General features: G+C 38.2%; 3 protein-coding genes and 1 pseudogene across 4 annotated transcripts; 1 reads left to right on the forward strand and 3 right to left on the reverse strand.

Moving 5' to 3' along the window:
• Positions 1 to 828: 828 nt before the first annotated feature.
• LOC120721030 (calcium homeostasis modulator protein 6) lies at positions 829 to 2,965 on the forward strand. The gene is made up of 2 exons (XM_040011032.1): positions 829 to 1,698; positions 1,906 to 2,965. The coding sequence occupies exons 1-2, from the start codon at positions 1,234 to 1,236 to the stop codon at positions 2,056 to 2,058; spliced, it is 618 nt and encodes a 205-aa protein (XP_039866966.1). The 5' UTR covers positions 829 to 1,233; the 3' UTR covers positions 2,059 to 2,965.
• Positions 2,966 to 3,282: 317 nt separating this feature from the next.
• Positions 3,283 to 6,782, reverse strand: LOC120721026 (annotated as a pseudogene).
• A 116-nt stretch (positions 6,783 to 6,898) lies between these two features.
• LOC120721027 (UDP-glucuronosyltransferase 2C1-like) lies at positions 6,899 to 12,007 on the reverse strand. Of its 2 annotated transcripts, none has more exons than XM_040011023.1 (2): positions 11,639 to 12,007; positions 6,899 to 9,120 (listed from the first exon to the last, which is right to left on the reverse strand). In XM_040011023.1, exon 2 carries the CDS (start codon positions 9,092 to 9,094, stop codon positions 7,517 to 7,519), a length of 1,578 nt encoding a protein of 525 aa, XP_039866957.1. In that variant the 5' UTR covers positions 9,095 to 9,120; positions 11,639 to 12,007; the 3' UTR covers positions 6,899 to 7,516. The 2 variants fall into 2 exon arrangements, with proteins under 2 accessions (XP_039866957.1, XP_039866958.1); XM_040011024.1 differs by lacking the exon at positions 11,639 to 12,007 and adding an exon at positions 10,318 to 11,632.
• Positions 12,008 to 12,545: 538 nt separating this feature from the next.
• LOC120721239 (UDP-glucuronosyltransferase 2C1-like) lies at positions 12,546 to 15,121 on the reverse strand. Its single transcript, XM_040011439.1, has 2 exons — positions 15,000 to 15,121; positions 12,546 to 14,219 (listed from the first exon to the last, which is right to left on the reverse strand). Exon 2 carries the CDS (start codon positions 14,217 to 14,219, stop codon positions 12,636 to 12,638), a length of 1,584 nt encoding a protein of 527 aa, XP_039867373.1. The 5' UTR covers positions 15,000 to 15,121; the 3' UTR covers positions 12,546 to 12,635.
• Positions 15,122 to 15,898: the final 777 nt, after the last annotated feature.

Consider the following 15,898-nt stretch of genomic DNA (forward strand, 5'->3'; position numbering starts at 1 on the left):
TATGACCGTGAACGAATACACAAAATCACATCCTATGTAGCTAATTGATGGTGTTGGCAACTCAGACAGTAATTATGTGCCTCTTTAGCCATTACAGATTATTATTATTATTATTATTATTATTATTTCTATGAGATGACAGGTGCTCATGTTCATAGTGTCTCATTAGAAATGGATGTTTGTCCCTCTCAGAGTTATTTCTATAACTGTTTTACAGTCTGAATCTAAATAATTCCCTAACTCCGTTCCACAACTCTTGCAAAATTAACGTCTCCTATAAAGTGGCAGGTCAGTAGTCAAGAGCTTGCCATAACACGAGTATGAATAATTGATTTTTTATAAATAAGTTGAGGTGTATATGAAGATCAGCTGAAAGCAATTTAGTTTTCATCAGTGGTGTTTTTTCTGACCTTTATTCATTGCGCCTAAATACTGTCAGGTTTTAACGTGAGGAGATTATGGTGATGCTCTTGAGCTCACTGAGGTCATTTATAAATTATGTCATCACATCCCTAGCCTGGGTGCTCTGGAGCTGTATGTACCACATCCCCTTGAAAGTTCAACATGGCCTCCTGTAATCCTCTTCTATCCTTAATCTGCGCTGTCCCGCTGCATGGGCGACCTCCCGTGGTCAGTAGAGGAAAAGAGAAAAGTGTCAACTTGCATCCATTTTTGTAATTCCAAACACTTGTAGCAAATGGGGGAAACGCTTGAGGACTTCAAGCACTAACAACTGTAGCTATGTGTGGTAAATTATGTGTCCTTTATTTAGCTGAATATGATTTTCATTTTGAAATCCCTTCCTTTTTGTTTTGTTGCAGTGTGAATTGGGGATTGCAAATTGATTCTTCAATGTAAAAGCCTGCCCTTGGATATATGGCTACCCCTTCATGGGTGTTTTGTTGGAAAATGCCAATCTTTGCTCAATTGCAGAACAAACTTCCCTCCACTTTACAGCCCTCCCTCCAGTTTGTCCATGGAAGACCACATTTAAAAAGTAACCCCACCTGAAACTTCACAAAGCCCAATCAGCTATAGAAATGTCAGAGCAGACGGCACACCCTCTTTTGTTCAAAACCAATCAGAGTGGAAGTGTGGCATTTTGCCTGAGGGGAAAACTTACCCCTGGATGCGTTAATTACGCATCACTTAGCTGTTGCCAATGTGTTCACAACGGAGGATCCTCTTTTGGGTTTTTTACAACGACTGTCTTCATTCTTTGGTCAATCTAGTATGGAAAGTAGACAACAATGGCTTACCAGGCTGAAAAATGAACTTAGTAACAGTCCTCTGGTATCAAATGTGGCTTTTGGCTTTATCCTCATGGGACTAGAGAAGCTGGTGGAGCTGGAGTTTGAGTGTCCTTGCAGTCCTAAATGGAACGGATTGTTTTCATCAGCATTCTTCATCATTCCTGCCGTCATGGCCTTCACTTTGATGCTGATCATTCAAGGATGCAGATGTGATATGTGGTGCAGGAAAACTGTGTCCCTCTCCAGTTTTGTTCCCGCTATCGTGTGGCTGATTTTATTGTTCCTCGATGGCCAATACTTTGCTTGTGCTATGACAGACTGGGAGGGTAGATTTGTACTAGTTGACAAGGCAGCTCCACAGAAATGGTGTGAGCCAATTAGAGAGGGAGATGTCACCACACAAGAACTAATGCTCCGCTCACAACAGCTGTTTGTGTTTTCTCAGGTGAGTAGATTACTTTTTTGTTAATAAACCACTGCATATGATGAACACAATGAGAGCACTTATCTCTGAGTATGCACTCTATAGAACATATTAATTGCTGTTACATCTGTGAACATTCTTATAGCTTTGTTAATAGATATTATTGACCAACATGATGCCTTTTATGTTGATATTTACTAAACAAAGTGGTGCTCCTCTGTACCCTAGGTTATAGGCATAGTCCTCCTCATTTTCATCTGTATGGGTCTCATAGTGTATGTAATCAGAGAAAGCTGCCAACAAGATGTGGAGATGCAGGATGCAAATGTAGCTGAGCTCACTGTGCTCAGGATGAGCTCTCTAAGGACCCGGACATCTTGAGGGGACACACACCGCCCACCACACCTGCCCTGCTGGCACGGATACTTGTAAATACTTGGAACAGACATTTACTATAAGTTTTTGTAACTGCTGTACCATTTGAGTATTTTCCTCATGGAAGCGGGATATACAGTGCCTTTGAATAGCCACTGATGCTGCCAAATGAAGCCTCATAAATATGCATATAATATCAATATTAGTGAAAACTCTTATTGTCCTGTAATGTATTGTGTGTGTGTGTGTGTGTGGGGGGGGGGTTGTTTGTTTTACCTAAACTTTGTGGTGTGTTTTGAGTGAGAAATATGGTTCTCTTTTCGTGTCTTGTCTGCAAAAGCTACATAAAGTAATGGATTAGTACATCGATCGCCAATTCAGCTGATTCATCTGTTTTATTAGACTACTTGATGACAAGGCAGGAGCCAGGAGGAAGAGAAACTGTTAAGCGTCGTTACTTTCAATAAAACGTCTCTTTGTTTTTGGAATTTTTGTCCTTAGCTAGCTAGTTCTTAACCCCAGTCTTATTTTATTGCACACGTATGTGCATTTAATTTTTAGCATGTTTGTTTTTGCCCTTAAAAGTGATATTTCACTATGTCATGTAATCAAGTTTTTAAATTTTTTTTTTTTTGTTTGTGTTTTTATCTTAACACAAGTGAAATCCACCAGGCAGCTAATATTGATCCGACTAACATTAGTTGACTTGTACTATTGTTTTTTTAATGTGTGATTGCTAAAAGAAGAATGTGAAAATTTCACTTCTCTAAACTGAAACTTCACTTCTTGTTTTCCCTCCTGTAGCAAAAGATGTTAGACCCCCGTTATGTTTACTTTTTGGTAACAGTAAAAATTCAGACTTAAGTGAAATTCTTAATGTTTCACCTGTTTCCCATTGACATACTTTCTATAACAATACTTCCTGTATGTTTTTTAATCTTTTTGTAATAAAAAATTTATTTATTGAAGTAAAATACTCTGTATGGTCATTTGTCATAGCCCTTATAAACCTGCGGTCTTGAGAATTTGAGTTGTCTTTCAGTTTGATTGGCTCTTGAAGATAAAACGTAGCATCTCTCGAGCTTGCATTACAAAAATTATGTAGCGCTAGATAAAATATATTATTTGAATTAAAAAATGCTGTTGCAAAATTACTCTTTAGGACTTTAGTCAAATTTAATGAATAATTAAGCAATTGGAAAATTGTTATCCTAAAGACTGGTGCACCTCTGCAGCGTGAAGATCTAGCCAGGTCTCACAAAGCTGATGGTAATAGCAGTAGTTTAGCTGTGAATTGTATTTTCTTTCGCTTTGAAATGTTCCCCAAGTGGCAGTTAAACCTATTAAGTGTTGAAAATGTAGCATGTTCATCCTGAGGGATGGCTTATTCAAAACTTCCTGTTTGGCCCTGAGGACGTTGTTGCCTTTATCTAATCCACTCCCCTCATTCTTAGACACAGCAGGATGTCATATTCATTGGCCAACTAATGTAGTCACACAACTAAGAATCTCAAACTACTTCATTTCTTTCTGTCTTATTTTTGTTGAAACGAGTGGTAAATTTGCCTTACACAGGATGAATGGTTTGTAACTTCTAGTAATTTCAGTGATAAAATGGCAAATGGTGTAGCTGTTTGTTATGAAACCTCACCTACAAGAGCAGTGCCGTGATGCACTGGTTAGTACTGCAAGAACTTTTCTGGTTCACTGGGGCCTTTCTGTGCATAGTTTGCATGTTCTCCTCTGAGCCTGTGTGGGCTCCCTCTAGGTGCAGCTTCCTCCCATGGTCCAAAGTCATGCTTGTTAGGTTAATTGGTGATTAAATTGGCTATAGATGTGATTGTAAGGTTGTTTGTCTCTAAGCGCTTACCCTGGGTACACCCTGGTGACTTGTCAAGGGTGTACCCTGCCTTCGCAATATGTAAGCTAGGATAGGCTCCAACATCCCTTCAACTTGAAGTGATGATTTTCTTAACATGCATCCATGTTCAGAAAATGGATGCATGCGTGTTTTTCCAGATATTCCCTTTAGTAATAGTTGTAGTGTGCATAGGATTCCAGACCACAGCAGGGGAAAACACTGCAATTAAGAAAACCTTTCAAAGATAGCTGAACAGAGTGAAGTCCCATGGAGTCACTAAACTCGTAAAGTCAGATGATTAGAAGAAAATGAGAGCAGATTCTCCACAGCACAGAAATTAATGAACAGTACAAACATGCTTTGGTCACACTTTTATTTAATTCTATAGTGACGACAACTATTTGTTTGTTTCACTTAAGGGTTAAAGTAAAATCTATATAGACTGTGATTTGACTTTACATACAATACAGTATCTCAAAGCCCTATAAATCCTGAAAGATGCTGAAATATACTGACAGGATATAATTTAAAGTAGTATGGTCAGCCTTAACTAAGTTATTTCTTTACTAATAAAATGCAGAATTTTAAAAGAATTAATTATTTGTATCTTCTTTTTCTTATTTTTTAGACATCTATCATCCCCATCAAATCACAGTACCACAAGACAATACAATATTTCATGATTTACGTGTTTAAAGTTTTACATTAATTGCCATTTTATTTCTTTTTAATCACGTTTATGCTTTTTCCTCAGGAACATAGAGCATAGGCATTTTATTAAGAGAGCAAAGGTGCCCAGAATAACCAGCACAACTGCAGCTAAGAAAAGTATCACATCTATAGAGTGGTAGGAATACCAGGGCAGTTTGTAGGATTCAGTTCTTAAGTGAGCTGCACCTTTGTGTCTCATGATGAACTCTATCCAGAAGAGGGCATTGTCCAGTGGCTTTATTGGCTGATCTCTGTGCAGCCTGGAAAGTCTCTGCATGTTCATCCCGTAGGAGGGATCAGTCAGGACTTCCATAATACCTTGAAAGAAAATGTCTTCATTCATAGTAAAAACATCTATGACTTTCCCTGCTCCTCTTTCTTTGATTCTAAGTAAATTATCATGTTGATCAAAAACCAGAGGAAGTCCTAAAATAGGGACTCCATGATAAATAGCTTCTTGAACACCATTTGTTCCCCCATGAGCCACAAAAAGTTTTATTTTAGGATGCCCTAATAGGTCACTCTGTGGCATCCAGTCCACCAACAAAGTGTTGTTACCCAGAGTGCCTGGCCTGTCACCTTTATACCGCCAAATGACTTTCTGGGGTAATTTTGCAAAAGCCGCAGTGATCGCTTCAGCTAGGTCAGGGGGTAGTTCTCCAATCAAAGTTCCCAGAGACATGAGGATCACACCATGTTCTCCAGAACTCTGCACAAAGTCCTCCAAATGTTGTGGAAGCGGTTTTGCTGGTTTGCACTGGAACCCTCCCATATAGATAACATTAGGCATGGTGGGGCGAGGAAACTCAAACACAAAATCCACTCTCATTAGCCACAGGTCAGCTTGAAACATGGATAAGTAGTCTGTGTCTGGACCAAAATATTTTTCAATGAGGTTCTCATAATGTGGTAGCAAATACTGGGCAATCTGATATTCTGCGAAACCAAAAATTAGGACATTTAGCAGCCTCTCAAAAAAGCTCATTTTATCAGATAGCTCACTCCCTACATAAGAGAGAGGAGATGGTGCAATTGAAAAATGGCCTTCACCCTGACTAGTCCATCTAACATTAAAAACAAGAGGCAACTTGAGGTATTGGGCAAGTATGGCACCTGTTGGTGTGGCAGGATCTGTCAGGACAAGATCATATTCTGCATCCTTTAGTGACTGTATAAGCTCTTTGTTTTCAAAAAGCCCTTCAATCAATTTGCTTTGTTTCTTTTGCACTTCAGAGGGTTTTTTTTGCTAGTTCCATTTCCAGTTTAAAGCGTTTCCAGACAGACATCCCTCCCTTCTGGATGTCCCAACAGTTCCGCAATAAATGCTGTTAAAAAATCTTCATCAAACCCTGACTCCATATCGAGCGTAATTGAAGTATAGAATGGGGAGGATTCCTTGATGTACCAGCTGTCTGTTGAACGCACAACGGAAACCTGGTGGCCCCTTAGATGTAGCTCCTGAATAATGACATTCATATTTACCCAGTGGCTCCCATCCACTGGAAAAACAAGCACTTTCCCAGCATGAACCAACGTTGGGCAGAGCCAGCAGAAACTGATCAGAATGCAGGTCCAGCGCATTTTAATTCTAAAGGTTGGAAAAAAGCTCATTATAGTCTTCTGTTTTATTAAACAATTACAACAATTAAACAATTGTTATTTTCATTTTATGTCAATAAGTTTTATGACTGTGTGTTTGCTGTAGTATGTGCAGCCTTCTCCAATCAGCTTAATAACAAAAATGTAAAGATCAATAAGCTTTAAAATAAAACTTTGAATATTTTCAAGTAGCCTGTGAAGTCTATAAAGTAACTTAGGCTTTTGCATATATAAGCTATTAAGTTAAGTAACCTGTGTCCCTGAAGAGAATCCAAACCACAGGAAGAACATTGTGGTACAATTAACAATTAACTTGAAAATACATATAACTACCAGTCCCAAAAGCTATTACGTTTTTGTAGGTAAAGGTAGGTAAAAATATACTGTTACCTTTTTTAGCAGACTGTGTAATTTCAAATTCAGTTTTGCCAGAGAGACCAACATGCACCAACCATTAGAGTTTTAAACCTAAGCAGGACTTTGGTACTGCAGTATCATGTTCTTTTAAGCACAGGTGATAAGAAAGTGCAAAGGGGAGGTAACGCAGTATTTGATGTTTGTCGTATGCCCATCAGTTACCAAATTAAGACTGAATAAGGAAAACCTTGTTTTCAAAACTGAAGGGTTACAGATGTTTAATGCTACAGAGGAACATATACCATAACACATACAGGGTGCAATAAGCTTTTGTTTTATTGCAATTCTGTAATTTAAATTCATACAAAAAATGAAGGTAACTAGTTTTGTGGTGCACAGTCCTCAAATGTGTTTTTTTCTGATTTGGAAAATCCATACATGTTATAAATAATCCTATCAGAAAAACATACAGATAAGTAGATTTTTTTCTTACAGTGATTCCCAAAGTGTAGCCAGCACCACCTGATGGCCCACGAAGGTACTTCAGAAGACTACAGGAGGTCATGTAAAATAAACATACAGGATATGTATATTTGCATACATATTTGCACATATTTGATTTGGCAGATTTTTATGCCGGATGTATCTCCTACCGCTCTTGAACCAGGGACTGTGTTTCAGACAAATGTGCAAACCACTACTGATCTTTATAATAAAGAAATATGAAAAACAGTTAACTTATATGATGACTTATATGATGATCAACTCAAGTAAAGATGGGCTAGAGAAGATTTTGGGTGCAGCAGTATGAACACTGGGACTGGCTGAGACAGTATTTCTGGCAAACTGGGAATGACTGAGAAAGAAATCAGTTTTACTAACCACAGCCAAACTGACTGTGCTGTAACAATATATCAACATATATGAAAATGACTTTTAGTCAGATTTTGCTTTTCTTTTCAAACACAATCTAAAGCAAAACCATAGTAACATGACAAAAAAACACAATGTAAGTAGTGCACTTGTTAGTAAAAATAATATGACATCTAGAGAGTAGTAGAAATACCAGGGCAGTTTGTAGGACTCAGTCCTTAGATGAGCTGCACCTTTATGTCTCATGACAAACTCAATCCAAAAGATAGCACGATCCAGTGGCTTCATTGGCTGATCTCTGTGTAGCCTGGAGAGCCTCTGCATGTTTATTGTGTAGGATGGTTCATTAAGGACTTCCTGTATTGCATTTTTTAATATTTTCCTGTCCAAATCTGAAACATCCAAAACCTTCGCAACACCTTTTGCTCTCATTCGGGATAAGTTGTCAGCTTGATCAAAAATAATGGGAATGCCAACTATTGGAATCCCATGATATATAGCCTCATAAATCCCATTAGTTCCCCCATGACTTACAAATAGTTTAATACTTGGATGTCCTAGCAGGTCATTCTGTGGCATCCAGTCGACTAGTAATGTATTGCTGCCTAGAAGGGCTGGTTTGTTACCTTTATACCTCCAGATCACTTTCTGAGGTAACTCGCCAAAAGCTGCAGCAATCTCTTCAGCTAAGTCAGAGGGAAGTTCTCCAATCAAAGACCCTAGTGACATAATGATAACTCCATGATCTCCAGAACTCTGCACAAACTCCTCTAAGTGTTGTGGAAGAGGTTTTGCAGGTTTACACTGGAAACCTCCCATATAAACAACATTAGGCATGGTGGGTCGTGGAAACTCAAAAACAAAGTCCACTCTCATTAGCCACAAATCTGCAGCTTGAAAAAGGGAGAAATAATGCACACCTGGTCCAATGTAGCGATTTGACAATACAGAATAATGTGGTTCAACTATTTGCTTGTACAGATGCATTCTCGTGATGTAAAATAACATGTTCTGGACCCTCCCAAAGAAGGTCATGTGATCCGTTAACTCTGAAGGTGATAGTGGAACATAGGAAAGTGGAGAGGGCGCAATAGCAAAGTGGGCCTCACCATGAACAGTCCATCGAGCATTGAACACCAATGGCACGCCAAGGTAATGTGCCAGCAACACTCCTCCGCCATTAGCAGGATCTGTCAAAACCACATCATACTTGGCATCTTTTAAGGACTTCATTAAATCTTCATTTTCAAAGATGAACACAATCACTTCACAGACTTTTTTGTGCAGTTCATAGAATTTGTCTTTTAACTCCATTTGTAAAGCAAAGTGAGACCATGCAGACCCCATGCTTCGCTTAATTTTAATAACCTCAGAGACAAATGCACGAAAAAAATCTTCATTTCCACCACCATCAACATCCACTGTGATTACATTGTAATGTGGAGACGTTTTACTGATGTACCAGCTGTCTGCATTCCGAATCACTGTCACATTGTGTCCCTGCAAATGGAGCTCTTCAACAAGTACTCTCATGTTCACCCAGTGGCTTCCATCATGTGGAAATACCAGAATTTTTCCAGAATGTGCGACAGGAATAAAAACAGTCAAAAAAGAGAGGATGGAAGCCAGTGACAAAAACATCTTCAAATCTTCATAAGCGCTGTGTTCTGAAATAGAAACAGAGGTGAAAAACAGGACACACAAATCAGAGAGTTGTTACAATGATATCACAGCAAATGTGTGCACAATGGCCAATGATATATCAGGATAACAGAGACCTGCAGTGATTTTCTATTCAATTGTCTCTTTATTTGCATGAGAAAATTCCTTCTGACAGCCCTCACGTGTATGTAGCACATGGAGCCCTCTCAGGAAATTAGAGTGCTGTGTGGTGCCAAGAGCTCTGCGTGCATTCTGTGTCAGATCCCAGTGTCCCTGAACAGAAATTATTTTGTAAGCGTGACTATGTTTGGCATCTTCCTCTTAAGAAATTAAGTAATCTCTGCATGTTTAACTGATCAAATGCATCTGTTTTCTTATATATTTTAAAATGTTTGGATTTAGTTTAGGAGATTTATAATCTCGCCACTACCTGTCATGGCACTATCTGGCAGTGGAGCACATAAAAAAGAAAAAAAAGAAAACACACACACACAAAAACAAAACAAAAAAAACTGGTAAGGGTAGTTTTCCACACTTTCTTTTGTGTCAAACCAAAAACAAAAGCTATAAATGTCATGGTTACATCACAAACTTAGTCGGCATGTCAACAAAGCAGTCTCTTTAAAGTGCTGTGACCCAGATAAAAGCACTGAATGCAAGTCATTGAAGATGACTGATGATTTTTTGGTTTCAGATGTTCCTGTTTAACCAGATAAGTATGCAATGAGCCAGAGATACAGTGTTCTGAACTGAAAAAAAGACTTACAGTAGCTATGTAGATATGGTTAGGTATTTTTGTCTCTCTCACAGCAAGTGAACAGTGTCTCATAAAACCCAATGGGCCCATGTGCATTAGAACCCCCAGTACATGCATGTAAAGGAATCACTTAAAAAGTGATTCCTTTACATGCATGTCTCTAAAAATGACACTGAAATATTGACAAAGATTGAAGAATTTAGATAGCAGATTAACCAACAAAGCATATAAAAAGGGTAACTGTTGACACTTGTCAAGCATATCTTAGCAATGACAGTTGTGTGAACACACACATACAGACACTCACTAAAATGTTCTCGGCAGTTAGTGCTGTGTGTTTGATATATAATGCGAGTCATGCTGCATGTGTTATATAAACCTACTCAATCAGTACAACAAAAAACAAACACAGCCAAATAATAGCATAAATAACAACTTAACTTACAGTTAAATGCTCTTAGTTTTGTTGTACGTCTCCTTCAAACTGACAAGGCACAGTTGGAGTGGGTTAAGTTGAAACAAGTGAAGGTGGAAGAAAAAACAACACTTTCTGGGTTTTTTTGTTTTGTGTCTTTTGTCTTTTTTTGGCCGCACCCCTGCAGTTGTGCAAAGCCTGTGACGGTTAAGTTCTTGTCTGTTTAAAAGGAAGTTGCATTTTGGACATTTCAACCCAAAATATATTATATTAATAACTATGCTGATCTGAAACGATGAGATTTTAACCAGTCTGCAAAATATTAACACATTAACACTAAAAAAATAAACAATTATCTCTAAAATGACTATCTTGAATTTGGCTCTAGAATAAAAGGCAGGCACTGATCCAAGAATTGTGTGTTCATAGACCTGTGCACGGTTGTAAATAGAGACTCTTCCACTTGTGAAGCATGTTTATTGTATTCAATAAGTCACGCTTATAAAGTCAAAAAGGTCATTATCACTATGTCTAACCACTTAGCCTGAGCGCAATCTATCAAATCACCAACCCATCTATCCAATTAACTTTAATCAGCTTTAACTTTAATAAGAATGGGTATAAGCGCTTCAGTTTCAATTTAACAAGCCTTACTGCGTGACAACAGCCCTGCAGTTACTACAAGCGTTCCACACCTAACCATAGCTTTGCGCAAGTTTCATACAGCACTTCTTTTTTTTAAACTTACTTGAAATTCGTCTTGGTTAGAAAACTATGAATTGGTGCATTACCGCCACCAGCTGTGGGAAAACAGACCCGACTCAAAAACATTTGTCTAAGATACTGAATACTCGGTAATACTCAGTAATGTAATTTCTTTAGTTCTTTTGCAAAATATAAGGTCATATAGTTATTTAAGAAATAATTAATTTTTTTATTCTTCTGATCAGTGTTCTCGCCTTGGCCGTAGTGATTACATTTTCCTGTGTTGTGCTTTCTTTGTGTCACTAACATTGTGTAATCCAAACCCGAGTCTCGCTTTATTGTTTAGCTTTATTGTTACTATTCTTCCGCGATTCGATGTTTTCATACTGAAGCTGATAGGCTTCATGTGTGTGCACACTCCTCACCAGTGCTTATGATCGTTACTCATAAAAAGTAAAGCGTTACACATTACTCCTTATTTGTACACACACACACACACGCACAGAGAGAGGGAGAGAGACACGCTTTCTTCACTGATTGCATGACCACAAAACCGACAACACAAAGCTGAATACCAGCCTAAAGAAACCTCAAAGCTACTATTAAAAAGACGTAGAAATGGAGGCTACAGAGTGCTCCTTACTACCTTTGTTGCCTGTTGAAGATCTTCGCTAGTTCTGAGCCAGCATGCTGTCACTGCAGATGCTTGGAACGAGCCGATGTTGTGTTGACAATCTAATACAAGTGTTTTATGTCGTGCTGTTGCTCTTAATAATCACGTGCTTGTCCTTTAACTAAAAATGAAACGTATTGTCCAAACCTCCACTCCTCAAAAGTTGTAGACTACTCCACCCATGGACATACATATTTATGTATGTCTATGGCTCCACCATTTCCTCCTCCCTACACAGGAACCAAAAGCACAGTGTCAACGGGCAGGAAGAAGACACGTTTTGTGCTTTTTGTTGCACTTTTTATTCGCTCGGCGTACTCGGCGTACTGAATAATCGTTCAGGCGTAATCAATAATCTTGATTCAATTTTAAGTTACATTTACACCGACATTTTTTTGTATTTCAACTGAATGCTGCATTCGATTAAAGTAAAACTGACAACCATTCAGTTGTTCATTCATTGATTCATTTTCTCTTAAGACTAAAAAATCACGCGTGTCCAGAGCATTATGCCAGTGCCATTCTGTCATTCTTGGCATTAATAAGCGACTGATCTGACAGCGTTTACAAATTAAATAGAACATTTTCTGTAATTCAAATGGGATCATTACTCAGATTTGCCTGGCATGAGATTATCATTTAAAGTCCCATCAACGGAGAATTCCTCTCAAATCTCTTCATTAAGAAGATATGTATTGTTTGTCAAACATAGAGGCAGTTGTTTTCCCTTTTAAACAAAGGCAAAATATAACAAAACTACATATATTCAGGTAAAGATACAAAATGGATTTTTTTTTCATTGATTATGTTTATCTTGTTAGAGTTAATCCACTCAGAATTATTTTGAAACACAGACTTTTAATAATGATGAAGTTTTTTTTATAACAACCTCATATGAATGAGGTACTCAAACATGAATGAGAAGTTAAAATGACACAATGCATTATCAAATCCATCTGTGCACTGATCATTAGTCATGTTTCACTTTATATTTACACATCCCAGTGTATATACACCTAATAAGGTAGAAAGTGGTTAAAAGCACAAGCAGCATAGCTCCAGCCAGGAACAAAACTACATCTACAGAATGGTAGGAGTACCAGGGCATTCTGTAGGACTGTGCTTTCAGGTGAGCTGCTCCTTTGTGCCTCATGACAAACTCTATCCAGAAGAGGGCGTTATCCAGTGGCTTTACTGGCTTATCTCTGTGTAGCCTGGAAAGTCTCTGCATGTTCGCCCTGTACGAGGGATCATTCAGGACTTCCTCTATGGCCTTCAGGAAGTTGTTGTCTTTGTCAACTGTAGCTAATGTAAGTATTTTGCCTCCTCCTCTCTCTTTCAGACGTAGCAGGTTGTCATGTTGGTCAAAAAACACAGGTATACCCACAAATGGGACTCCATGATAAATAGCTTCTTGGACTCCATTTGTTCCTCCATGTGCCACAAACAGTTTTAATTTTGGATGTCCTAAAAGGTCATTCTGTGGCATCCAGTCCACCAGTAAAGTGTTATTGCCCAGATTGGCTGGTCTGTCACCTTTATACTTCCAGATGACTTTCTGTGGTAGTTTAGCAAAAGCTGCAGCGATCTCATTTGTTATATCAGCAGGAAGTTCAGTCACAAATGTTCCCAGAGACATGAGGATGAAGCCATGGTCTCCAGAACTCTCCACAAAGTCCTCCAAGTGCTGAGGCAGAGGTTTAGCAGGTTTGCACTGGAACCCTCCGATATAAACAACATTAGGCATTGTGGGCCGTGGGTACTCAAACACAAAGTCCACTCTCATCAGCCAAATGTCTGCAGCAATCATTAACTCATTAAAATCATGACCAGGCCCAAGATATTTGTCAGTTAATTTCTGGTATACTAGTCTAACTAAGAGGTCATTTTGTATTTGAGTTATAATGTGCAAAAGCATGTTTGTAACTCTCTGCAAAAAGGTCATCTTGTCAGTATTCCCTGCTCCTGTTATAGGAATATAAGACAATGGTGACGGAGCTATGGAAAAATGTGACTCTGCAGCTATAAGCCAGCGAACATTATAAACCAAAGGAAGGTTCAAATATTTGGCCAGAATGATGGCACCACCCCAGCAGGGGTCAGCAAGTAGCAGGTCAAACTTGCTGTCTTTCATTTTTCTCATCAACTCACTGTCATCCATCATTGCTGTTACTACTGCACCTACGCCTTTGTGGGCATCAATAAATGTGCCAAACATTCCCACACTCATGTGGAGAAAACTAATCAAGGGGAGGGCTCCTCGTTCAAATTCTATGATCTCAGCTACAATCCTTGTGATGAATGTCTGATCCAAGGTGTTTTCCACTGGAACTGTAAAGGCACTGTAATAAGATGAGTTATCTTTTATGTACCAGCTTTTACTAGAACGCAGAATGGTGATATTGTGTCCTCTAGAGTGCAAAGCCTTTAGTAGAATTTCCATGTTTATCCAGTGGCTGCCTTCAGAAGGATAGACCAAGATGTTGCCTCCTTCACAGGCTTTGGGAATTAGGATGAGCAGCAGGAAAGCAGTGCAGCAGCAGACGACCCTCATCTGAAATTCAAAATCAACTTACTGGCATAAAGAAGGTCATTTGTAAAATCAGAGTGTAAATGTAGTGATATGTTACCATACCTACCTAAAAATAAAGATAGCTAGACAGGGATGTTCTCACACAATTTGCAAACACTATCTGCAAGTTCCAATTAAGTTTTCAAACAGAAAAACAGATTATAATGTCCTAATCTTTTTAAAAAAATGTTTGAAAAATTCTAACTGTGCCTCTATAGGTTCTCTGGGTACAGCAAAGGGCTTATTTTGAAATTCTAGATTGGCTGTAGGTGGGAATGTGAGTGTGAATGTTTATCTGTCTCTCTGTGTTATCTCTGTGGGTAGACTATATGCCCAGTGTGTAAATCCTGGTCTCATTCAAATTCAAGTGTAATAGAAGCCCCAACCCAAAAAAGGCCAAAAAAATGTCAAAAAATAAAGAGAAAATTAACTTTAAATCCGTGTCCAAACAATGTTATTGCTAGGCATTGTAAAACGGTTGTTAATAATTGTTTAAGATGTTTTAGAGAAAAAATTCCTACCTTTAAAAAGAACATTCCAAGAAATAAAAAATAAAATCTATAATTTTTAAATTGCTGCTAAAAACATGGTATGCTTTCACTTTATTATAGCAAATTTTACTTTTTTTTTTTTTTACTTTTTAACAACAGAATTCTATTTGTATTGAAAGTCAGTCCCCCACATAAAAGGGTTAATATGTTTAAATGTATGCATAGTGCTGCATTTAAACAGTTTATTGAGTCTGAAAGCTTTTCTACTTACTGTAATATGAATAGTTTCTTTATCCAGCAAAGGTCACGGTGATAAGAGAACTGTTGTTCAAAGCACCAGTATGTTGAACGTGACATGTGTGTATTTGTACTCTCCAGAGGGGAGGAGCTGAGCCACCATGCAAAAGGCACTATTGCCCATTGCCTCAGTAGACCCTTGTAAGGCAAAGTGCATAACGGTATCAATCTGTGTGCAAAGAGCAGTGATACGATAATGAGGTTATACATTGACTGAATCATTACAATGAAATTTAGATGTGACTGTATGCGTGTGTTTTGTTCTCTAACTCCAGATCACAGTTACCCCATTTTTAAAAGATATTACCCACAACTCCTTATAAGAAGACAATAAATTCATCTCCTTATTTATTAGCAATGAATAATGGAATACAGAACAAGCAACACATGAGATGCCATTTCAGTTCTGATAAAAATTAATGTGGCTTTATTTCAGTGAACACAAAAAGAACTTGTCGGTGTGCTGGTGGCATTTTATGGACTAATCCTTCTTTTCTTCATTCAAATGCAACTGGTGACTGCGATGCTGTACAGCTATAGTTAGAATGTGTTGGAGAAGTAGCAAATTGGAAAGACACAACTGCATTTTATGCCACTATTATGTTTTATGATGGTAATCAAATGGAGCCTCTCAGAAAACCAAGTAGTGTTTTGGTGCCACCAGCTCCGCACACATTTCGTCTCTCTGAGCAGAAATTATTTTAGAACAACAAATTTATCATACCACTATTTCAGCCCACGAAGACAGGCTTAACCCACAATCCCATTAGGCTAGATGATAACAGCTGACATCAATTCCTCCCCATTACCATACCAAGTATCTTTCTAATGATCTTACTGATAATTACACATAGGTTGTTCTATTCAAGCTGA

Source organism: Simochromis diagramma, unplaced genomic scaffold (assembly GCF_900408965.1).
Source record: "Simochromis diagramma unplaced genomic scaffold, fSimDia1.1 OVJJ01000603.1, whole genome shotgun sequence".
Classification (NCBI taxonomy): Eukaryota; Metazoa; Chordata; class Actinopteri; order Cichliformes; family Cichlidae; genus Simochromis; species Simochromis diagramma.

Bases quoted from the DNA above. Each gene is read 5' to 3' on its own strand.
- LOC120721030 (XM_040011032.1), top strand. From the start codon at position 1,234: ATGGAAAGTAGACAACAATGGCTTACCAGGCTGAAAAATGAACTTAGT. The intron at 1,699-1,905 runs GTGAGTAGATTA...TCTGTACCCTAG, and splicing joins AGCTGTTTGTGTTTTCTCAG to GTTATAGGCATAGTCCTCCT.
- LOC120721027 (XM_040011023.1), bottom strand. From the start codon at position 9,094: ATGTTTTTGTCACTGGCTTCCATCCTCTCTTTTTTGACTGTTTTTATT.
- LOC120721239 (XM_040011439.1), bottom strand. From the start codon at position 14,219: ATGAGGGTCGTCTGCTGCTGCACTGCTTTCCTGCTGCTCATCCTAATT.